The sequence below is a fragment of the Heptranchias perlo genome, chromosome 13 (assembly GCF_035084215.1).
Source record: "Heptranchias perlo isolate sHepPer1 chromosome 13, sHepPer1.hap1, whole genome shotgun sequence".
Classification (NCBI taxonomy): Eukaryota; Metazoa; Chordata; class Chondrichthyes; order Hexanchiformes; family Hexanchidae; genus Heptranchias; species Heptranchias perlo.
Genome location: NC_090337.1, coordinates 5,968,513 through 5,994,157, shown reverse-complemented (window position 1 = coordinate 5,994,157; position 25,645 = coordinate 5,968,513). Strand labels below are relative to the sequence as shown.

General features: G+C 44.5%; 1 protein-coding gene across 1 annotated transcript in view; it reads right to left on the bottom strand.

The window, feature by feature from the left end:
• Positions 1-25,645, bottom strand: part of LOC137331731 (IgGFc-binding protein-like) — a 130,541-nt gene that overhangs the window by 2,942 nt on the left and 101,954 nt on the right. The window contains exons 55-58 of the mRNA XM_067995718.1: positions 17,161-17,369; positions 15,192-15,267; positions 14,804-14,875; positions 14,347-14,466 (exon numbers count right to left, since the gene is read on the bottom strand). Coding sequence (XP_067851819.1) covers positions 14,347-14,466; positions 14,804-14,875; positions 15,192-15,267; positions 17,161-17,369 — 477 coding nt within the window. The remainder of the gene's footprint in view (positions 1-14,346; positions 14,467-14,803; positions 14,876-15,191; positions 15,268-17,160; positions 17,370-25,645) is intronic.

Here is a 25,645-nt window from a genome sequence, read left to right as displayed (position 1 = left end):
TGACCTAACTAGGTCAGCCAAAGTGAGCACACTTACTCATTCTCCTACACTCCGTCATCCACATCACCAACCCCACCCCACAACTCCTTCTGCACTGCCAATACTACCCTATCACATCACTCCTCACACCCACTCAAACCTCATCCTCAACTTACCTGCACTTACTCACCTCCCCAGTACTCATTCCACCACGACCACTCAACCCAATCCTCACACAATCTCATGGTTCTGTCTCATACTCACCCTCTGATGCATCTCTTTCACGGTCACCCTCACCCAACCTGCCATTACCTCAGCTGCAGCCACAGGGGATGCATCATGTATGAGTAGTAGGAAGCATAAGGCAAAGGTTTCGTGAGCACAAAGGGGATGCACAAGGGTGTTTGACGGTTTGTCATGTTTTTTATTTATATTTGATTTTGGTTCAACTCACATTAAATATTATATTGTCACCACTACTGCCACGTCTTGGCCATTCTTGACTGGCTTGTGCAATAAGTCCCTTTCATGAGGTACTCCATGAACACCCACACTTGATGCCACGCATTGGGTCACCCTACAGTGGATGTATGTGTAGTTGCACGACTATTTTGTGCAGTTGCCTGTGGCGCAGCACTGTATTGTGGAGCTCCACGTGGCGGAGGTGGAAGGCATGCCTGGCGAGGCTGGTGATGTTGCTTGTCCTCGTGAAGTGATGAATGCAGCCATGGCGCCCCCCCCATCATGACGGTGTGAGTTTGAGGGGGTCCGCAAAGCAGGTAAATGTGTTTGCACAGCAGAATTTAGGGTATAAATTAAGACAAAGGTGTTGCAGCCAAAACTTTGTCTGACGTGACAGAGAGCACTGTTGCAATAAATGAGGTATTCCCCCCGACTGTCAAAAAATCCTTTGCATCTCCCACTGGCTGCTGACTGAAACACGTCTGCTCCAACAGGGAGTGCTTCCCACAGCACGGGAAACACGCTGAGGATCCATGAAAATTGCACCCCTGCCAAAATCTCCTGTCAATGAGGTCTGTCAAGTACCTCAACTAGGTAAGTAGAATCATAGAATCATAGAAGTTACAACATGGAAACAGGCCCTTCGGCCCAACATGTCCATGTCGCCCAGTTTATACCACTAAGCTAGTCCCAATTGCCTGCACTTGGCCCATATCCCTCGATACCCATCTTCCCCATGTAACTGTCCAAATGCTTTTTAAAAGACAAAATTGTACCCGCCTCTACTACTGCCTCTGGCAGCTCGTTCCAGACACTCACCACCCTTTGAGTGAAAAAATTGCCCCTCTGGATCCTTTTGTATCTCTCCCCTCTCACCTTAAATCTGTGCCCCCTCGTTATAGACTCCCCTACCTTTGGGAAAAGATTTTGACTATCGACCTTATCTATGCCCCTCATTATTTTATAGACTTCTATAAGATCACCCCTTAACCTCCTACTCTCCAGGGAATAAAGTCCCAGTCTGTCTAACCTCTCCCTGTAAGTCAAACCATCAAGTCCCGGTAGCATCCTAGTAAATCTTTTCTGCACTCTTTCTAGTTTAATAATATCCTTTCTATAATAGGGTGACCAGAACTGTACACAGTACTCCAAGTGTGGCCTCACCAATGCCCTGTACAACTTCAACAAGACATCCCAACTCCTGCATTCAATGTTCTGACCAATGAAACCAAGCATGCTGAATGCCTTCTTCACCACCCTATCCACCTGTGACTCCACTTTCAAGGAGCTATGAATCTGTACTCCTAGATCTCTTTGTTCTATAACTCTCCCCAACGCCCTACCATTAACGGAGTAGGTCCTGGCCCGATTCGATCTACCAAAATGCATCACCTCACATTTATCTAAATTAAACTCCATCTGCCATTCATCGGCCCACTGGCCCAATTTATCAAGATCCCGTTGCAATCCTAGATAACCTTCTTCACTGTCCACAATGCCACCAATCTTGGTGTCATCTGCAAACTTACTAACCATGCCTCCTAAATTCTCATCCAAATCATTAATATAAATAACAAATAACAGCGGACCCAGCACCGATCCCTGAGGCACACCGCTGGACACAGGCATCCAGTTTGAAAAACAACCCTCGACAACCACCCTCTGTCTTCTGTCGTCAAGCCAATTTTGTATCCAATTGGCTACCTCACCTTGGATCCCATGAGATTTAACCTTATGTAACAACCTACCATGCGGTACCTTGTCAAATGCTTTGCTGAAGTCCATGTAGACCACGTCTACTGCACAGCCCTCATCTATCTTCTTGGTTACCCCTTCAAAAAACTCAATCAAATTCGTGAGACATGATTTTCCTCTCACAAAACCATGCTGACTGTTCCTAATTAGTCCCTGCCTCTCCAAATGCCTGTAGATTCTGTCCCTCAGAATACCCTCTAACAACTTACCCACTACAGATGTCAGGCTCACTGGTCTGTAGTTCCCAGGCTTTTCCCTGCCGCCCTTCTTAAACAAAGGCACAACATTTGCTACCCTCCAATCTTCAGGCACCTCACCTGTAGCGGTGGATGATTCAAATATCTCTGCTAGGGGACCCGCAATTTCCTCCCTAACCTCCCATAACGTCCTGGGATACATTTCATCAGGTCCCGGAGATTTATCTACCTTGATGCGCGTTAAGACTTCCAGCACCTCCCTCTCTGTAATATGTACACTCCTCAAGACATCACTATTTATTTCCCCAAGTTCCCTAACATCCATGCCTTTCTCAACCGTAAATACCGATGTGAAATATTCATTCAGGATCTCACCCATCTCTTGTGGTTCCGCACATAGATGACCTTGTTGATCCTTAAGAGGCCCTACTCTCTCCCTAGTTACCCTTTTGCCCTTTATGTATTTGTAGAAGCTCTTTGGATTCACCTTTGCCTGATCTGCCAAAGCAATCTCATATCCCCTTTTTGCCCTCCTGATTTCTCTCTTAACTCTACTCCGGCAATCTCTATACTCTTCAAGGGATCCACTTGATCCCAGCTGCCTATGCATGTCATATGCCTCCTTCTTATTTTTGACTAGTGCCTCAATCTCCCGAGTCATCCAAGGTTCCCTACTTCTACCAGCCTTGCCCTTCACTTTATAAGGAATGTGCTTACCCTGAACCCTGGTTAACACACTTTTGAAAGCCTCCCACTTACCAGACGTCCCTTTGCCTGCCAACAGACTCTCCCAATCAACTTCTGAAAGTTCCTGTCTAATACCATCAAAATTGGCCTTTCCCCAATTTAGAATTTTAACTTTTGGGCCAGACCTATCCTTCTCCATAGCTATCTTAAAACTAATGGAATTATGATCACTGGTCCCAAAGTGATCCCTCACTAACACTTCTGTCACCTGCCCTTCCTTATTTCCCAAGAGGAGGTCAAGTTTTGCCCCCTCTCTAGTCGGGCCATCCACATACTGAATGAGAAATTCCTCCTGAATACACTCAACAAATTTCTCTCCATCCAAGCCCCTAATGCCATGGCTGTCCCAGTCAATGTTGGGAAAGTTAAAGTCCCCTACTATTACCACCCTATTTTTCTTGCAGCTGTCTGTAATCTCCTTACATATTTGCTCCTCAATTTCCCGTTGACTATTTGGGGGTCTGTAGTACAATCCTATCAAAGTGATCTCTCCCTTCTTATTTTTCAGTTCTACCCATATGGACTCAGTGGGCGAACCCTCGGATATATCCCCTCTCACTACTGCCGTGATGTTCTCCCTAATCAAGAACGCAACTCCCCCTCCTCTCTTACCTCCTGCTCTATCTTTCCTATAGCATCTGTACCCTGGAACATTGAGCTGCCAGTCCTGCCCCTCCCTTAGCCATGTTTCAGTAATAGCTATAACATCCCAGTCCCATGTACCCATCCATGCCCTGAGTTCATCTGCCTTGCCCATCAGACTTCTTGCATTGAAATAAATGCAGTTTAATCTAGACTTCCCTTGGTCTTTGCCCTGCTTTCTCAGACCATCTGTCCGGTCATGTTCTGTACACTCTCCCTTACTGCCTTTTGTTTCTGTCACCACTTTATTTCCCACTGACTTCCTGCATCGGTTCCCATCCCCCTGCCACATTAGTTTAAACCCTCCCCAACAGCACTGGCAAACACTCCCCCTAGGACATTGGTTCCAGTCCTGCCCAGATGCAGACCGTCCAATTTGTACTGGTCCCACCTCCCCCAGAACCGGTTCCAATGGCCCAGGAATTTGAATCCCTCCAGCTTGCACCATCTCTCAAGCCACGTATTCATCTTAGCTATCCTGTCATTCCTACTCTGACTAACCCGTGGCACTGGTAGCAATCCTGAGATTACTACCTTTGAGGTCCTACTCTTTAGTTTAACTCCTAACTCCCTAAATTCAGCTTGTAGGACCTCATCCTGTTTTTTACCTATATCGTTGGTGCCTATATGCACCACGACAACTGGCTGTTCACCCTCCCCCTCCAGAATGTCCTGCAACCGCTCCGAGACATCCTTGACCCTTGCACCAGGGAGGCAACATACCATCCTGGAGTCTCGGTTGCGTCCGCAGAAACGCCTGTCTATTCCCCTTACAATCGAGTCCCCTATCACTATAGCTCTGCCACTCTTTTTCCTGCCCTCCTGTGCAGCAGAGCCAGCCACGGTGCCATGAACCTGGCCACTGCCACCTTCCCCTGGTGAGCCATCTCCGCCAACAGTATCCAAAACGGTATACCTGTTTTGGAGGGAGATGACCGCAGGGGACCCCTGCACTGCCTTCCTACTCTTCCTCTGTCTGTTGGTCACCCATTCACTATCTCCCTCAGTAATTTTTATCTGCGGTGTGACCAACTCACTGAACGTGCTATCCACGACTTTCTCAGCATCGCGGATGCTCCAAAGTGAGTCCATCCGCAGCTCCAGAGCCGTCAAGCGGTCAAACAATAGCTGCAGCTGGACACACTTCCCGCAGGTGAAGGAATCAGGGATACAGGAAGGAGCCCTGAATTCCCACATCCCACAAGAGGAACATGACACGGCGCTGGGATCTCCTGCCATGACTTAACCCTTAAATTAGCTTAAGAACAACTACAATGTCAAGAGAAAAAAAAAGGAAAGAAAAACAACTTACCACTCCCTTTAAGGAGTTTACTCCTTTAAATTGTTCTCAATTTAGAGAATGTTAACTACACGAGGGACCTTGATTCACTAAAAAATAAACGCTACTTCCTATAAGACCAGCAGACCTTCCCTTTCCTTTTACTTCAGTTACTGTAGATAAGGAGAAATACTCACCTGAACCTACTCACCAATCAGGTGCCTCCCCTGTGTCGCGTCCCGATCTGATTCCTGACGTCACTTCGAACTCGGTCGCAGCTCCGCTCGGCTCCTCTCAGCTGTTCTCAGCGCTCTGAAATCCCGCCTTTTATCGGACGCTCCCTCCGCTCGGCTCGGCTCCTCTCAGCTGTTCTCAGCGCTCTGAAATCCCGCCTTTTATCGGACGCTCCCTCCGCTCGGCTCGGCTGTTCTCAGCGCTCTGAAATCCCGCCTTTTATCGGACGCTCCCTCCGCTCGGCTCGGCTCCTCTCAGCTGTTCTCAACGCTCTGAAATCCCGCCTTTTATCGGACGCTCCCTCCGCTCGGCTCGGCTCCTCTCAGCTGTTCTCAGCGCTCTGAAATCCCGCCTTTTATCGGACGCTCCCTCCGCTCGGCTCGGCTCCTCTCAGCTGTTCTCAACGCTCTGAAATCCCGCCTTTTATCGGACGCTCCCTCCGCTCGGCTCGGCTCCTCTCAGCTGTTCTCAACGCTCTGAAATCCCGCCTTTTATCGGACGCTCCCTCCGTTCGGCTCGGCTCCTTTTAAATTGTCATCCCACCGGCTTTAATTGCCGGTGGGAATCCCGCATGCGGGAGCTGCACGTGCACCCGAACACGTCACTGGGGAACCCGGAAGTGGGCGGTTCGGAGCCGGGCTCCGGACCCGCTCCGGGATTGCCCGATTTTATGAGCCCCAACGCACCCGCTCGGCCATCCTAAAATCGACCCCAGTATCTATCTCTGTCTTTCAAATACTCCATTTAAAATGGTGGTTCCTATGTTGCTGCGAATACTGTCTGTGGAAAACAGCCAACTGTGGTTGAACTGTGAAGATGTTTAGATGGATGTTCTGGAGTTTTGCTGGAATCCCTTCAAGGACCAGACCAGACCATTAAGGGGAGAAGACTTTTCAGACCAAACAGATGCATAAACAACAAATATATTCTAAAATAAAAGTTTCAATGATTTTTTGATATCTCCCCTCCAGCTAGTCAGAGCATAGGTCCAGAAAGAAAGACTTGTTGTGGTGTCCTGTAGCAACTGAGTTGTGCGTGTGCACACTTGATAGAAAATATGCCGGTGCATCTGCACACCACTTTTGTAAAGGGACAATATCTGAGCCACCCAAACAAAATGTATAACATACCTTAACTTCAATTGATGCTTTATCCATAAGTAGTAATCCCTTGCAAAATAATAAAGTCCTGTTGTGATTTCAAGGATAGTCTCTCAGCTGATTAACCAGTTTTTATTGAAGGGACGCAGGCTATAGCAAAATGTGCTCCATGATCACATTTTATTAATTTGACAAATACTCAGAGAATATAATGGAATTTGTGTCAAAAGCAGTTAGTCGCTTGCACAAGTTGTTGTCATATAGAAAATAAGGCAGGGCTAATCAATAACTCTTTGCCGTGGCACACAGAAAATGAATCTTTTTTTTTTATGCGTTCATGGGATGTGGGCATCGCTGGCAAGGCCAGCATTTATTGCCCATCCCTAATTGCCCTTGAGAAGGTGATGGTGAGCCGCATTCTTGAACCGCTGCAGTCCGTGTGGTGAAGCTTCTCCCACAGTGCTGTTAGGAAGGGAGTTCCAGGATTTTGACCCAGCAACGATGAAGGAACTGCGATATATTTCCAAGTCGGGATGGTGTGTGACTTGCAGGTGGTGTTGTTCCCATGTGCCTGCTGCCCTTGTCCTAGGTGGTAGAGGTCGCGGGTTTGGGAGGTGCTGTCGAAGAAGCCTTGGCGAGTTGCTGCAGTGCATCCTGTGGATGGTACACACTGCAGCCACAGTGAAGGGAGTGAATGTTTAGGGTGGTGGATGGAGTGCCAATCAAGCGGGTTGCTTTGTCCTGGATGGTGTCGAGCTTCTTGAGTGTTGTTGGAGCTGCACTCATCCAGGCAAGTGGAGAGTATTCCATCACACTCCTGACTTGTGCCTTGTAGATGGTGGAAAGGCTTTGGGTAGTCAGGAGGTGAGTCACTCGCTGCAGAATACCCAGCTTTGGACCTGCTCTTGTAGCCACAGCATTTATATGGCTGGTCCAGTTAAGTTTCTGGTCAATGGTGACCCCCAGGAATGTTGATGGTGGGTGATTCAGCGATGGTAATGTCGTTGAATGTCAATGGGTGGTGGTTAGACTCTCTCTTATTGGAGATGGTCATTGCTTGGCACTTGTCTGGCGCGAATGTTACTTGCCACTTATCAGCCCAAGCCTGGATGTTGTCCAGGTCATGCTGCATGCGGGCATGGACTGCTTCATTATCTGAGGGGTTGCGAATGGAACTGAACACTGTGCAGTCATCAGCGAACATCCCCATTTCTGACCTTATGATGGAGGGAAGGTCATTGATGAAGCAGCTGAAGATGGTTGGGCCTAGGACACTGCCCTGAGGAACTCCTGCAGCAAAATTCTGGGGCTGAGATGATTGGCCTCCAACAACCACTATCATCTTCCTTTGTGCTAGGTATGACTCCAGCCACTGGAGAGTTTTCCCCTGATTCCCATTGACTTCAATTTTACTAGAGCTCCTTGGTGCCACACTCGGTCAAATGCTGCCTTGATGTCAAGGGCAGTCACTCTCACCTCAGCTCTGGAATTCAGCTCTTTTGTCCATGTTAGGGCTGTAATGAGGTCTGGAGCCGAGTGGTCCTGGCGGAACCCAAACTGAGCATCGGTGAGCAGGTTATTGGTGAGTAAGTGCCGCTTGATAGCACTGTCGACAACACCTTCCATCACTTTGCTGATGATTGAGAGCAGACTGACGGGGCGATAATTGGCCGGATTGGATTTGTCCTGCTTTTTGTGGACAGGACATACCTGGGCAATTTTCCACATTGTCGGGTAGATGCCAGTGTTGTAGCTGTACTGGAACAGTTTGGCTAGAGGCGCGGCTAGTTCTGGAGAACAAGCCTTCAGCACTACAGCCGGGATGTTGTCGGGGCCCATAGCCTTTGCTGTATCCAGAGCACTCAGCCGTTTCTTGATAACACATGGAGTGAATCGAATTGGCTGAAGACTGGCTTCTGTGATGGTGGGGATATCAGGAGGAGGCTGAGATGGATCATCCACTTGGCACTTCTGGCTGAAGATGGTTGCAAATGCTTCACCCTTGTTTTTTGCACTCACGTGCTGGACTCCGCCACCATCGAGATGGGGATGTTTACAGGGCCTCCTCCTCCCGTTAGTTGTTTAATTGTCCACCACCATTCACGACTGGATGTGGCAGGACTGCACAGCTTTGATCTGATCCGTTGGTTGTGGAATCGCTTAGCTCTGTCTATAGCATGTTGCTTCCGCTATTTAGCATGCATGTAGTCCTGAGTTGTAGCTTCACCAGGTTGGCACTTCATTTTTAGGTATGCCTGGTGCTGCTCCTGGCATGCTCTTCTACACTCCTCATTGAACCAGGGTTGATCCCCTGGCTTGTTGGTAATGGTAGAGTGAGGAATATGCCGGGCCATGAGGTTACAGATTGTGCTGGAATACAATTCTGCTGCTGCTGATGGCCCACAGCGCCTCATGGATGCGCACTTTTGCGCTGCTAGACCTGTTCTGAATCTATCCCATTTAGCACGGTGATAGTGCCACACAACACGTTGGATGGTGTCCTCAGTGCGAAGACGGGACTTCATCTCCACGAGGACTGTGCGGTGGTCACTCCTACCAATACTGTCATGGACAGATGCATCTGTGACAGGTAGATTGGTGAGGACGAGGTCAAGTAGGTTTTTCCCTCGTGTTGGTTTGCTCACCACCTGCCGTAGGCTCAGTCTGGCAGCTATGTCCTTCAGGACTCGGCCAGCTCAGTTAGTAGTTGTGCTACCGAGCCACTCTTGGTGATGGACATTGAAGTCCGCCACCCAGAGTACATTCTGTGCCCTTGCTACCCTCAGTGCTTCCTCCAAGTAGTGCTCAACATGGAGGAGGACTGATTCATCAGCTGAGGGAGGACGGTAGGTGGTAATCAGCAGGAGGTTTCCTTGCCCATGTTTGACCTGATGCTGGGAGATTTCATGAGGTCCGGAGTCAATGTTGAGGACTCACAGGGCCACTCCCTCCTGACTGTATATCACTGTACCGTCACCTGTGGTAGGTCTGTCCTGCCGGTGGAACAGGACATACCCAGGGATGGTGATGGAAGAGTCTGGGATGTTGGCAGAATGGTATGATTCTGTGAGTATAGCTATGTCAGGCTGTTGCTTGACTAGTCTGTGGGACAGCTCTCCCAATTTTGGCACAAGTCCCCAGATGTTAGTGAGGAGGACTTTGCAGGGTCGACTGGGCTCGGTTTGCCTTTGTCGTGTCCGGTGCCTAGTGGTCCGATGCCGGGTGATCCATAATCGGCATTATAAAAGGTTGCAGCAGTTCACAGTTAGTCACTGAATCTGCTTTAGAAACTCAGATTCAACTTTAGTCGGCAGTGCAGTCACTGAGAAGACTATCAAAAGTAATAACCATCCCTTGTTGCTGGGGGCATCACGTTAAACAAGCAATTATTGGTACTAAACTTTCAGAGTACATCAATAGTGCAGTGCAACCACCCTAAGTGAAGTCCACCTCAGTCTTTACATTAATAAATGACTTAGATGCCTAATATTACTGCTGGTCTGGACATAAAAATAATACCTTTTAGATGATCATATTGCAATAATTATTTAATGAGGCATGGTACACAGAGACAAGTGCAATCACACGATCAGAGTTGCAATGATTTTGCCTGCTACTACAGGTAAACGTTACTAGGTTTATTAGTTCTTGTCCCCTTTATGCCGATTTTCTCTCCTCCTCTCCTGAAGACTTTGGCTCTTTGCTGGTATGCAGATCTGTGGGCATTGGCTACCTTGCCCAAGTGGTCATTCTTCATATGTGAACCTATTCAATTGTGAGGGGCACCAAAGTCAAATGTAAACCTGTTCTCATCTGGTGTACGCGCGCACACACATATGTGCACGCACACGTACACTCTTCCAGGAGGGGTCACTGGATAGCAAATGAGAACACAGCCTCTGGATGGGTTTCCTCTTCCCTAACCCGAAGCCATTGAAATTAATTGTCGCACTGTGACCTCCGTTCCTGCTGAGATCAGCTAACTTAACACAAAGGGTATCAAGCCTGGGTCAATGCCTTGACCAGGTGAACCCTGGGCATAACCACTTTTTATATTTTAGTACAAAGAAGGAAGTCACAGCAGGGTTATTGTGATGGGTTTTGGAAAAATTTCTGCAGAATACCTCAGCTTATATGATAGCAACAAGGCCAGATTGTTTTTATAACTCTGAATGTCCACTCCCCTTAGTGCTGCTATATTCAGTCAGGCTGTCTAACACAGAAGTACTGCTATCAATGCAATTTTAAATGTCTGGATGCGAGGTTAGCTGGCTAATCAGTAGTTAGTATTGAAGATCAATTACATATTGTATAACATGGAAAACCCTAAATCACACCCTTTGAAAGATTTTATTTACCATAAAGTTTAATTCACTGTCGCTTCCAACTAGAAATAACACAGTACCTGAGTTCTGTTTCTCATCAAAGCTGACAGCTAGGCCAAAGTCTGTTTCCAGGTGAAGCCTGTTGGATCTCTGGTAGATTCAAAGATCATCATGAGGCTGAACTGGGGGCTTTACCAGTTCACCATCCACCTGTAACAAAGTCATTCATTTCTTACTGTGAACACTGCTGTTACAGATTACTGACCTGCAGCTTTAGTTTTTATTGCTCTTGAGGTTTAAATTTGTTTTTGATTCTTTTGTTTTAAATACTTTCTATTTAAAAAATTTACAAAACATGGTAGGATGTATAAACAACATTAAGGGAAAGTTTCAAAATGGTGCACGCTTCTAGCGTGACGTGCGCCAGACGCCAACTTGGTAAAGGGTTTCATGCAGACACAGATAGCGATTGCCGGCAGCATGTAAAGTAAGGAGAGAATGCATTATATCAGTGTGCAAAGCTGATTTAAAGGCATAGGCACTATTTTGGCACTTATCGCTCCACTCAACGCGTTGTCTGAACCACAAACACTTGAACATGTCTTAGACGGCCTGGAGGACCCCACTGGCGCTATTAAAAGGGACCGTGCAGGATTTACAGGTTAGATGATGGATTATTGCTTTTGGCTGCTGATGCATTTGTACCTGTTTGTCGAGGTCCCCTATACTTGAATACCAGGACGAGGGGACATAGCCTAACATTTAGAGTCAGGAGGGAGGTTAGGAAAAGCTTCTGCACGCAAAGGGTGGTAAAAGTTTGCAACGCTCTTCTGCAAACGCATTTGATGCGAGCACAATTGTTAATTTCAAAACTGAGATTGATAGATTTCTGTGAACCAAGGCTATTAAGGGATATGGGGCTACGGTGGGTATATGGAGTTAGGTTACAGATCAACCACAATCTCACTGAATGGTGGAACAGGCTCGAGGGGCTAAATGCCACTGCCACTTGCTGCCTCCTATTATGTGCCACCTTCTCCTGCAAGAAAGCGAGAAGTGTGTAGGTGAGTGTCTTGCGGGATGTCTGGGTGATGTGCCTGTCATGGTTGAATAGCTGTGTGACCTGTGAGTTGTGGGTGTGCGGCTTGCAACAGTGGTAATGTGTGAGGGTGAGAGGAAGCATCTGATTGGAAGAGTTGACTCCTGATTGAAAGACTTTATTGATAGGTGGGTGATGGGGGATGTTGTGCATGCAGCAGTGGATCAGAATATAAGAAATAGAAGCAGGAGTAGGCCATACGGCCCCTCGAAACTGCACCGCTATTTAATCAGATCATGGCTGATCTTCAAACTCAACTCCACTTTCCTGCCCGATCCCTATATCCCTTGATTCCCCTTGAGTCCAAAAATCTATCCATCTCAACCTTGAATATATTCATGATGTGGAGATGCCGGTGATGGACTGGGGTGAACAAATGTAAGGAGTCGTACAACACCAGGTTATAGTCCAACAGCTTTATTTGAAATCACAAGCTTTCGGAGCTTTGCTCTTTCGTCAGGTGAGTGAAGGGTTCCATAAAGGCACAGCATATATAGTCAGAGAACAATGCCTGGTGATTACAGATAATCTTTCCAACTGCCCGTTATCACACCTCGGCAGAGAGATAATCACAGCAATCAAAGGAGTGGATGGTGTTCAGACAGGTTAGTCAGGGAAACATTACATCCAAGAATACTGAATACACAAGGGGTCAGATCACAAAGACAGAGAGAGAGAGAGAGAGAGAGAATGACCAGTTGTATTAAAAACAGATAACTTTTTTTCGCTGGTGGGGTTACATGTAGCGTGACATGAACCCAAGATCCCGGTTGAGGCCGTCCTCATGGATGCGAAAAAAAGTTATCTGTTTTTAATACAACTGGTCATTCTCTCTCTCTCTCTCTGCCTTTCAGGTCTCTCTCTCTCTGTCTTGGATACATTACACTCTGTCCTTCATCCAAGTCATTAATATAGATTGTAAATAGCTGAGGCCCAAGCACCGATCCTTGAGGTACCCCACTAGTTACAGCCTGCCAACCTGAGAATGACCTGTTTATCCCTACTCTCTGTTTTTAGTCATTTAACCAATCCTCTATCCGTGCTAATATATTACCCCCAACTCCACGAGCCCTTACCTTGTATAACAACCTTTTATGTGGCACCTTATCGAATGCCTTTTGAAAATCCAAATATACTACGTCCACTGGTTCCCCTTTATCTACCCTACTAGTTACATCCTCAAAAATCTCTAAGAAATTTGTCAAACACGATTTCCCTTTCATAAAGCCATGTTAGGAACATAGGAACATAGGAACAGGAGTAGGCCATTCAGCCCCTCGTGCCTGCTCCGCCATTTGATAAGATCATGGCTGTTCCTAGACTCTGCCTATTCATATTATGATTTTCTCAGTGCTCTGTTACCACTTCCTTAATAATGGATTCCAGCATTTTCCCTAGACCGATTAGGCTAACTGACCCGTAGTTCCCTGTTTTCTCTCTCCCTCCCTTCTTGAATAGCGGGGTAACATTTGCTACCTTCCAGTCCACTGGGACCGTTCCAGAATCTAGAGAATTTTGGAAGATCATAACCAATTCTTCCACTATCTCTGCAGCAACCTCTTTTAGAACCCTAGGATGTAGGCCATCAGGTCCAGGGGATTTGCGGCTTTTAGTCCCATTAGTTTGTCCAGTACTTTTTCTCTAGTGATATTAATTGTTTTAAGTTCCTCACTCTCATTTACCCCTTGGTTCCCCATTATTTTTGGTATACTTTTTGTATCTTCTATTGTGAAGACAGATACTAAATATTTGTTTAACGCATCTGCCATTTCCTGAATCCCCCATTATAATTTCTCCTGTCTCAGCCTCTAAGGGACCAACGTTTACTTTTGCTACTCTCTTCCTTTTTACATACTTGTAGAAGCTCTTACAATCCGTTTTTATATTTCTCACTAGTTTATTTTCACATTCTATTTTCTCCGTTTTTATCAATATTTTGGTTTGATGCGACTAGTGGTGCAGCTGGTAGGAGATGCCACTTGACGGTTGACCTCACCTTGACCACTCGTATCAAAGCACTGAACCTCTACCTGCACTGCATCCATCTTCATGGTGCTATGCACCTGGCATTGACTGCGTCCCTTACTGCCTTCCACTGCCTCTTGAGCATATGTCTGGAAGGCCTCTTGCCCCCCCCACCCTGTGGATATAGGATGCCCCTCCTTCTGTCCACCTCTTGCACCAAGGCCTCTAGTGCATCAGCAGAGAACCTTGGTGCACGCACTCTCGCAGGCCTGGTACAAACTCAACTTGGCAGATTGGTGAGGTCTGGCATGCAGTTTGAAGGATGTGGGATTTAGTAGTGTGCAACTTTTATTCAATGTTTTAATATAACTCAACTGTTTGTAAACACAGGGACGGGACCTGCATCTGTGTTTTACGTGTACGATGTCTGATCTTCGTTCAGACTCCATGCAGACCCGCATCTTATTTTTTGCAAATAAGAGGTGTAGCCTACCTTTAAGAGGTGTGAGCAAATCACACGATATTTGCACCCCCCACCACTTTGCTGGTGAGAAGTGCAAACCTGGTGCAAACATCGTGGCTAGGTCTCCGTGCTGCGCTTCGATGAGGTAAGTGACCAGGCAGCACGAATGTCTCATGCTACCTGCATCGGAACCACCAGGCGCGATGTCCGCGCCCAGATCTGAAGGTTAACCAATTTAACCCCCTAAGTGTCTAACGTGAAATACAGAATCAGCTTTAAAACCAGTCATATAAGCAACACAATAAACTCTGCGATTGTGCTTCTTGAGAAATTAAAATAGGCCTAGATTTTCCACTTAAATTCTGCTGGTTTGCCAACTCACCACAAGTTTCCGCTTCTCTTTGAACTGAACCGTATGGTTATACACTTCGATAAAGACCTCTTGCAGGTGAGTAATGCCTTTCCTTTTCTTCAGAGGTGCATTCTTGCCAACAATCCTGAACCTGCAGTCTGTCGGGAATGCCGGATGTTTCTGCCAGAGTGTATAAACGCTTACCCGCGAAGTGATGGACCAAACCATCAAAGGCCAAGTAATATGGGTCTCTCCCAATAGTACACTTATTAAAGCCTAAGAAAAATAAATACATTTAGAATCTTGCTAACACAAAAGTGAGCTATGTAGGTGCTGTTCCTGGCCTGATCTATAAAAGTATTTGTTCTTGCTGTAAAAATTACCACAAAATCACATCCAAAGCTTCACACTCCAAAGCGCAAACATGACTTATAAATGCTCATTCCAGTAGTAATGCAATCTGTAGAGCTCGTTCATTGTGATGCATTGAGATAGGCACTAATGTGCATTATTCCATGTAAGGATATTACTTTGTCAAATTTACACGATATTATGTCATGGGAGGGAAGCACAAGTAAACATCGTATCATACCAAGAGAGAAGAAAATGTCAGGAACACAGAGGAGGAGGATGATATGGAGACATTCCTGATTACCATCTAGTGGTCCCTATTACAAAGTGAACGTATACAAATGTCAGACAAAGACAATATCTGACGCTATTGTGATGCCCTCCACAGTTAAATATCCTGCTGACTTTCACTGTCTAGGGTCACACAAGAAATGGCCCCTTGACCAAGGTACCAGAACCAGTGGAACCATACAACAAGTACAACTTGTATTTATATAGCGCCTTTAGCATAGGAAAACATCCCAAGGCGCTTCACAGGAGCGATTATCAAACAAAACTTGACACCGAGCCACATAAAGAGATATTAGGACAGGTGGTCAAAAGGGTAGGTTTTAAACAGCATCTTAAAGGAGGAGAGAGAGGTGGAGAGGTTTAGGGAGGGAATTCAGAACTTAGGTCCCAGGCGGCTGAAGGCACGGCCGCCAATGGTGGAGTGAAGAAAATCGGGGATGCGCAAGAGGCCAGAATTGGAGGAGTGCAGAGATCTCAAAGGGTTGTAGGCTTCGGGAAGGTTACAGAGATAAGGAGGGGCAAGGCCATGGAGGGATTTGAAAACAAGGATGAGAATTTTTTTAATCGAGGCATTGTCAGACCGGGAGCCAATGTAGGTCAGTGAGCACAGCGGTGATGGGTGAACGGGAATTAGTGCCTTCAGAAAAGCAAGTAAGAAAATTAAGTAAAAAGTACCTAATGGATTTATAGAAGCACAAACTGTGTAAAATAATGTTATATCTCATAATTAGTAAAACTGACCAAGTTTTGAAGACAGCAGTGTAGAAATGAGTCAGCTGGTTCACTCGCAAACATTTTACCCTCTTGGGGGGAATTATATGGGTGAACAGTTCACGGTCTGGTTTATTAAAAACAATGCATTAAATGCTAATACATCCTGAAGAATATAGTAGATATCACTTTCAGTTACACACCAGTGGGTTTGCAGATATATTGCCCATTTCTCTTCAGACTGCAGTTCTCGTTGTGTTTACAGCCATAGTCTGTACAGTTTATCTCACTGCCTTTCTTACAGCTGCATTTTTGGGCACAGTGTGGGGTCAGCCATATCTCTCCAATCTGAAATAGTTGGTCACAAATGTTATTAAAGCAATATGGATACGCCCATATGACTGGGCTATACAGTGCACATTTGTAAGGAATGGTACACAACTCCCACTGATGCTTTATAATACCTTTACCAAGAAAAACTCAACTGCATAAATAATGAACACCAATATCAGGTAAAAACGGAAAATGCTGGACATTCACAGTTGGTTTATCAATGTCTGAAATGAAAAAAGACAGGTTAATATTCTATGTGGGACTCTGTCAGGACTTGTTAGTTCTGGTTAAGGGGCCTGTTACAAACCCGTGTGCTGTGAACTCCTTCTCAGGAGCAGCAGGGCCAGCCTTTCCCTGAAGTGGTCTAAGCATCTTACTTTTGTTGGAGTTGACTCATTCTGCCCTATATCTACTTGTGTGGTAGCATAACCCAGGGATGGAACGACAGCATCCCCATGCGATCTGGACCGGATCTTGGCATATTTCACACGTGTGGTTCTTCAATCTCGCCGCAGGTGGATCGAGTTAGCGCTAGATGAGCGGGCCTTACTTTGAATCGTTAAGCTGGCCTTTCTGTCTCAGCAGCTTCTCTGTTGCAAAGCAACCCTGCCCTTTAAATGTCGGTAACTCTACTTTATTCCTGACTATTAATAGTGAGAAATAATCAAAAACTTTCCGATACAATGTGTGTGAGATGTTTACTGGTTACAGAGACAAGCTACTGAATTATTTATTATTTGCAATCTATTTCTGTATGAGTGTCAGTGCTACCACTGAGCCAAGGCACCTTATGCCAACGAACATGAATAACTACTTATTTAAATTTGTAATCTTTCCTGAAATAAGTTCAGCAAGTTTTTTTCAGATATACTTACACGATGATAATCATCATTTTTGTCCCTGCAGCCGCATTCACTGATTGGAACGCAGCTGTCATCGCTCAGTACAAAGCCATTGTCACATACACATCCTTCTATACACATAGAAGGCTTGTCACAGCTGGATCCTGCGTAGATATTATTGCATGTAGGAGGACAAGCTGGAGCACAGGTCACGTAGTAGCTCTTTGGTGGACAATGCAGAGCTGCAAAGGCAAATATAAAACATTTCCATAAGATTAGTTAATGAGGTTTCCCAGATTAGGTGAAAAAACAAAGGTACAAATAATTTGGTAATTTACAACGATCCTTGAGTGAATCAAATCATTTGTTCTATATAAGCTGTACCAAGCAGGAAGGCAATCAAAACAATTTCAGGTGCACAGACATTCAGGACAATTTTTTGACAGGTCAAAGTAGAGCTCAACTTTATTATTTTCAAGTTCTTTGTGGTGTATTCTTATGCTAAACAATATAGTACCTGTGGGCAGGTAACAATGGCTTGTCCTGATGTACTTCTACTTTTGGACTGGTGGATGGGCAGTTCTTTGTATAATTATTTTCTGCTTTTTCCCACCAATTCTCTCCCCTCCGCATCTCCCCGGTAGGCCATGATTAATTGACTGCTTGCTGGGATATGGTTCCACGATCTCCTCTTGCCCTTCAATAACTCCCCCAAGTGGTCATTATTCATGTTAAGCCTTGAAAGTAAATATTATAGGCCATTCTACCTCAGAGGACATCACAACTGAACCCAATTCTGTCCTCCACTCAACATCCACACATGTGCACTCCTAGCAGCAGTTACTGGATCGTGATCAGGGGCATGAACCTTCGATGATTTTCACTTCCCAAACACTGGGAGTAGAGGCCAGTTCCAGTGCCCTTAATACCACTCTGGTAGAAGTCAATAAAGTCAACACAGACTGAAAACTGAACTGAAGAGCTTCCCAGGCAGTATAGCTCCGCTATTCAATGGATAAACCTGCCGAGCCATTGGAGAGCTCAATTCTCTATATTTTTTACATATTACATTTATTACAAAATAAATCTGGTATTACATGACTTATCACACATATCTCCAGATTCTTTTCTAATAATGTTTAATAATTACTTCAACTATAACAAATTGGGAGGTTGTACAACTTTTAATTTTTATATCATCTATCTTTTAGTGAAGGACTGTGCACTGTCATCATTTGATGTACTGGTATATAGCTTTATGAGAATGAACTAATTTTCTTGATTTTGCTCATTTATATATAATGTAAAGGCTTTGAGCTAAATTCAATGTTACAGCAGAAATTAAGACGTTCCTGCATCAGTGTCGTAAGTCACCACTGAATGCACTGGAGGACGTGAGGAATTTCGAACGATCATTTTTGTTCTTAATATAAGAAACAACAAACCACCGTTAGGTTTAACTCCTTCTGCGTGCTAATTATAGACCAATTTTATTTTAAAGTGCTCATGGCTGTTAAAATATGGCAGACAGCAACTTTTGCAAATGCATCTACAGTTATGCAAAAAATAGCACACAGAGAAAATTAAATCCACAAGAGGAACATAGGAACAGGAGTAGGCCATTTAGCCCCTTGAGCCTGTTCTGCCATTCATTGAGATCATGGCTGATCTGTGGCCTAACTCCACAGCCCCATATCCCTTAAATGAGTCAGGATTAATTAATAATGTCCTAGTTAAGGATCCCCTTGGAACGAGCGACCACAACATGGTTGAATTCCATATCCAATTAGAGGGTGAGAAGGTTGATTCTCAAACAAGCGTACTGAGTTTGAATAAAGGAGACTATGATGGTATGAGGGCGGAATTGATTAAAGTGGACTGGGAAAATAGATTAAAGGGTAAGACGGTACATGAGCAGTGGTGTTCATTTAGGGAGTTATTTTACAACTTTCAAAATAAATATATTCCACTGAGGAAAAAAGGGTGTAAAAGAAATGACAGCCATCCGTGGCTAAGTAAAGAAATTAAGGACAGTATCCGACTAAAAACAAGGACATATAAGGTAGCCAAACTTAGTGGGAGGATAGAAGATTGGGAAGTCTTCAAAAGACAGCAAAAAGTAACTAAAGGATTGATTAAGAAAGGGAAGTTAGATTATGAAAAGAAATTAGCAAAAAATATAAAAACAGATAGCAAGAGTTTCTATAGTTATATAAAAAGAAAAAGGGTGGCTAAGGCAAACGTCGGTCCCTTAGAGGATGAGACCGGGAAATTAATGGTGGGAAACATGGAGATGGCAAAAGTGCTGAACAAATATTTTGTTTCAGTCTTTACGTTAGAGGACACTAAGAATATTCCAACACTGGACAAACAGGAGGCTCGAGGGGGGAAGGAGCTAAATACGATTAAAATCACTCAGGAGATGGTACTCAGTAAAATAATGGGACTCAAAGTGGATAAATCCCCTGGACCTGATGGCTTCCATCCTAGGGTCTTGAGGGAAGTGGCAGTAGGGATTGTGGATGCTTTGGTGATAGTTTTCCAAAATTCCCTGGACTCAGGAGAGGTCCCGGCAGATTGGAAAACTGCTAATGTAACACCGTTATTTAAAAAGGGTAGTAGGCAGAAGGCTGGAAATTATAGGCCAGTTAGCCTATCATCTGTGGTGGGTAAAATTTTGGAGTCTATTATTAAGGAGACAGTAACGGAACATTTAGATAAGCATAATTTAATAGGACAAAGTCAGCATGGCTTTATGAAGGGGAAGTCATGTCTGACAAATTTGCTTGAGTTCTTTGAGGATATAACGTACAGGGTGGATAAAGGGGAACCAGTGGACGTAGTGTATTTAGACTTCCAGAAGGCATTCGACAAGGTGCCACATAAAAGATTATTACTTAAGATAAAAAATCACGGGATTGGGGGTAATATTCTGGCATGGGTGGAGGATTGGTTATCTAACAGGAAGCAGAGAGTTGGGATAAATGGTTCATTCTCGGACTGGCAACCAGTAACCAGTGGTGTTCCGCAGGGGTCGGTGCTGGGTCCCCAACTCTTCACAATCTATATTAACGATTTGGAGGAGGGGACCGAGTGCAACATATCAAAATTTGCAGATGATACAAAGATGGGAGGGAAAGTAGAGAGTGAGGAGGACATAAAAAACCTACAAGGGGATATAGACAGGCTGGGTGAGTGGGCGGAGATTTGGCAGATGCAATATAATATTGGAAAATGTGAGGTTATGCACTTTGGCAGGAAAAATCAGAGAGCAAGTTATTATCTTAATGGCGAGAGACTGGAAAGTACTGCAGTACAAAGGGATCTGGGGGTCCTAGTGCAAGAAAATCAAAAAGTTGGTATGCAGGTGCAGCAGGTGATCAAGAAAGCCAACGGAATGTTGGCTTTTATTGCTAGGGGGATAGAATATAAAAACAGGGAGGTATTGCTGCAGTTATATAAGGTATTGGTGAGACCGCACCTGGAATACTGCATACAGTTTTGGTGTCCACACTTAAGAAAAGACATACTTGCTCTCGAGGCAGTACAAAGAAGGTTCACTCGGTTAATCCCGGGGATGAGGGGGTGGACATATGAGGAGAGGTTGAGTAGATTGGGACTCTACTCATTGGAGTTCAGAAGAATTAGAGGCGATCTTATTGAAACATATAAGATTGTGAAGGGGCTTGATCGGGTGGATGCAGTGGATGGGTGAAACTAGAACTAGGGGGCATAACCTTAGAATAAGGGGCTGCTCTTTCAAAACTGAGATGAGGAGAAACTTCTTCACTCAGAGGGTGGTAGGTCTGTGGAATTTGCTGCCCCAGGAAGCTGTGGAAGCTACATCATTAGATAAATTTAAAACAGAAATAGACACTTTTCTAGAAGTAAAGGGAATTAGGGGTTATGGGGAGCGGGCAGGAAATTGGACATGAAGCTGAGTTCGGATCGGTCAATGCCCTGTGGGTGGCGGAGAGGGCCCAGGGGCTGAGTGGCCGGGTCCTGCTCCTATTTCTTGTGTTCTTTAGATTTGTGGTTGGGATCAGATCAGCCATGATCTTATTGAATGGCGGAGCAGGCTCGAGGGGCCGATTGGCCTACTCCTGCTCCTATTTCTTATGTTCTTATGTTCTAATACCTTTGGTTAACAAAAATCTATCAATCTCAGATTTAAAATTAACAATTGAGCTAGCATCAACTGCCGTTTGCAGAAAAGAGTTCCAAACTTCCACCATCCTTTGCGTGTAGAATTGTTTCCTAACTTCACTCCTGAAAGTCCTGGCTCTAATTTTTAGGCTACGACCCCTAGTCCTAGACTCCCCAACCAGCGGAAATAGTTTCTCTCTATCAGCTCCCCTTAATATCTTGAAAACTTTGATCAAATCACCCCTTAATCTTCTAAATTCCACGGAATACAACCCTAGTTTGTATAATCTCGCCTCATAATTTATCATTCTAGTAAATCTACACTGCACTTCCTCCAAGGCCCATATATCCTTTCTAAGGTGCAGTGCCCAGAACTGAACACAGTACTCCAGGTGTGGTCTAACCAGGGCTTTGTATAGCTGTAGCATAACTTCTACCCCCTTGTATTCTAGTCCTCTAGATATAAAGGCCAGCATTCCATTATCCTTTTTGATTATTTTCTGTATCTGTCCATGATATTTTAATGATGTATGTACGTGGAGTCCTAAGTCTCTTTGAACCTCCACTGGTTCAAGCTTTTCACCATTTAGAAAGTACTCTGATTTATCCTTTTTAGGTCCAAAGTGGATGACCTCACACTTGCCTACATTGAAATCCATTTGCCAGTTTTGCCCATTCACTTAATCTATTAATATCTCTCTGTAATTTTATGCTTCCATCTACACTGCTTACAATGATGCCTATCTTTGTGTCATCGGCAAACTTATGTGGCTCCCTATCTCGTCATCTAAGTCGTTAATAAATACAGTGAATAGTTGAGGCCCTAACACAGATCCCTGTGGGACACCACTCGTCACATCCTGCCAATTTGAGTAGGAACATAGGAACAGGAGTAGGCCATTCAGCCCCTCGTGCCTGCTCCGATCATGGCTGATCTGTGATCTAACTCCATATACCCACCTTTGGCCGATATCCCTTAATACCTTTGATTGCCAAAAAGCTACCTATCTCAGATTTAAATTTTGCAATTGAGCTAGTATCAATTGCCGTTTGCGGAAGAGAGTTCCAAACTTCTACCACACTTTGTGTGTAGAAATGTTTTCTAATCTCACTTCTGAAAGGTCTTGCTCTAATTTTTAGACTGTGCCCCTTACTCCTAGAATCCCCAAACAGCGGAAATAGTTTCTCTCTATCCACCCTATCCGTTCCCCTTAATATCTTATGAACTTCGATCAGATCACCCCTTACCTACCCATTATCCCTATTCTCTGTCTCCTGCTGCTCAGCCAATTTCCTAACCAGGTCAATAATTTGCCCTCAATTCCATGAGCGTCAACTTTAACTAACAGTCTCTTTTGAGGGACATTATCGAATGCATTCAGGAAGTCCATATAAACAACTTCCATAGTCCACTATTTTTGTTACCTCTTCAAAAAATTCAATCAGATTCGTCAGGCATGACCTACCAAATCCATGCTGGGTCTCTCTGACCAGCTGAAAATTTTCAAGGTGTTCAGTCACTCTATCCTTAACTATAGACTCTATTGATTTCCCAACAACAGATGTTAGGCTAACTGGTCTATAATTCCCTGATTTCCTTCTCTCACCTTTCTTAAATAGCAGAGTGATATACAATTTTCCAATCTAAAGGAATGGTTCCTGAATCAGGAGAAGTTTGGAAGATTATAGTTAGGGCTTCTGCAATGTTCGCAACTATTTCCTTTAAAACCCTGGGATGGAAACCATCTGGTCCAGGGGACTTGTCACTCTTTAGTGCCATTATTTTCTTCATAACTATTAATTTGCTTACGTTAATTATGGTGAGTCCCCGTCCCTGATTCAAAATTAGTTTCCTTGTGGTGTCTGGCATGCTATCCTCTTCTTCAACTGTAAATACTGACGCAAAGTAATTATTTAACAGGTCTGCCATTTCCTTATTTTCATTTATAATATCGCTATTATCAGTTTTTAAGGGGCCCACATTGCTCTTGACCACTCTCTTTACCCTAATATAAATGTAAACATTTGTGTTGATTTTGATATCCCTTGCAATTTCCTTTTCACACTCCCTTTTTATAGCTCTTGCTATCTATTTTGTCACTCTTTGTTGCACTTTGTATCTCTCCTAGTTGCCAGGATCTGTGCTATTTTTTGCATTTTTGTGTGCTTTTTCTGTTAGTTTTATGTTGTCCCTTATCTCTTTTGTCTTCCATGGCTGTTTTCTTTGGCAAGTAGACTTCTTGCCCGAGGGGTTCTGGTTCTGTAACATGTTAAATTCTTTTTTGAACATCTGCCACTGATCTTCTGTCGTCTTACCCATTAACAGATTTGCCCAGTTTACTGTGGACAGTCTCTGTCTCATTCCATTGAAGTCAGCCTTACCTAATTTTAGAATCTTAAGTGTTTCTGTTACGCTGTTACAGATTTCTCCCTTTCGAACACAACGTTTAACTCGATCATATTATGTTCACGCACCGTTAGGCTGTTAACTAAATCTGGCTCATTACTCATTATTAAATCTAGTATGGCCTGCTTCCTTGTTGGTTCTAGGACATATTGTTGCAGAAAGCTGTCCTGAACACACTCAAGAAATTCGTTACCTTTCTGACATGAGCTTGTCTGCTTATCCCGATCAATATGAAAGTTAAAATCCCCCGTTAAAACCACTCTGCCTTTGCTAATATGCTTGTCTAATCTCTGCATTTATGCATTCTGCCACTTCACAGCTGCTACCAGGGGGCCAATACACAACACAATTCCTATTTCTTAATTCTACCCATAAAGTCTCCACTGCCTGCTTACCTCTCATTATATCCTCTCTTATCATTGAAGTAATTTCATCCTTAATCACTAAGGCTACTCCTCCCCCTCTACCAGTTTCCCTATCCTTCCTCTCAACGTTATAACCTGGTATATTCAGTTCCCAGTTCTGACCGTCTTGCAGCCATGTCTCAGTAATGGTTCCCATGTCGTACCCTCTAAGTTGAATTTGGGCCTCCAATTCATTCTATTTGTTCCTTATACTCTGTGTGTTTGTATAAAGAACACTTATTTGTGTCGCACACCCTAACCAGTCCTTTTGCTCTAATGTTGTTTTTCTCACACATTTCTTATTTCTCTCTCCTGATTTAATTACTTTACATCTATTAGTTTTCCCTTTACCTGTAGTGCCTAAAGCATAATTTCTGACTATTACTCTACTCTCTTCCTTTTCGTTTGTTTTAGAATTATTATTTATACTACCTTTTCCACCTGAGCCCACCCCCCCCCCCCCCATTTACTAGTTTAAAGTCCTTGTGGCCGCCCGATTTATTCTTTCCGCTAAGACCCTGGTCCCAGCCCGGTTCAGGTGGAGCTTGTCCCAAAGGTACAGTTCCTTCCTGTCCCAGTACTGGTGCTAGTGTCCCATGAAATAGAACCCCTTTTTCCCACATCACTCCTTCAGCCACATGTTCATCTCCCTAACCTGCTTATTCCTAAGCCAATTTGCACAATTGTTTATCATTGATGAGATATATATATATATATATATATATATATATCATCATGCTTAATACTATATTTTGGAGTATTTAGGAAATGTGTGGTAAGTCACCTTGAGCAAACGGCTGAGGATATCTTGGCAGGAAATTCAGTGAAAAAAATGTCTCCTTTGTAGAATCATAGAATGATACAGCACAGAAGGAGGCAATTCGGCCCATCGTGTCTGTGCTGGTTCTTTGAAAGAGCTATCCAATTAGCCCTTTCCCCACAGCTCTGAAAATTTACCTCCATGAAACATTTATCTAATTCCCTTTTGAAAGTTACTATTGAATCTGCTTCCACCAACATTTCAGGCAGTGCATTCCAGATCATAACAACTTGCTGTGTAAACAAATGTATCCTTATCCCACCTCTTTTTTTTAATTTGTTCATGGGATGTGGGCGTCACTGGCAAGGCCAGCATTTATTGCCCATCCCTAATTGCCCTTGAGAAGGTGGTGGTGAGCTGCCTTCTTGAACCGCTGCAGTCCATGTGGTGAAGGTTCTCCCACAGTGCTGTTAGGTAGGGAGTTCCAGGATTTTGACCCAGCGACAATGAAGGAACAGAGATGTAGTTCCAAGTCGGGATGATGTGTGACTTGGAGGGGAACGTGCAGGTGGTGTTGTTCCCATGTGCCTGCTGCCCTTGTCCTTCTAGGTGGTAGAGGTCGTGGGTTTGGAAGGTGCTGCCGAAGAAGCCTTGGCGAGTTGCTGCAGTGCATCCTGTGGATGGTACACACTGCAGCCACTGTGCGCCGGTGGTGAAGAGAGTGAATGTTTAGGGTGGTGGATGGGGTGTCAATCCAGCAGACTGCTTTGTCCTGTACGGTGTCGAGCTTCTTGAGTGTTG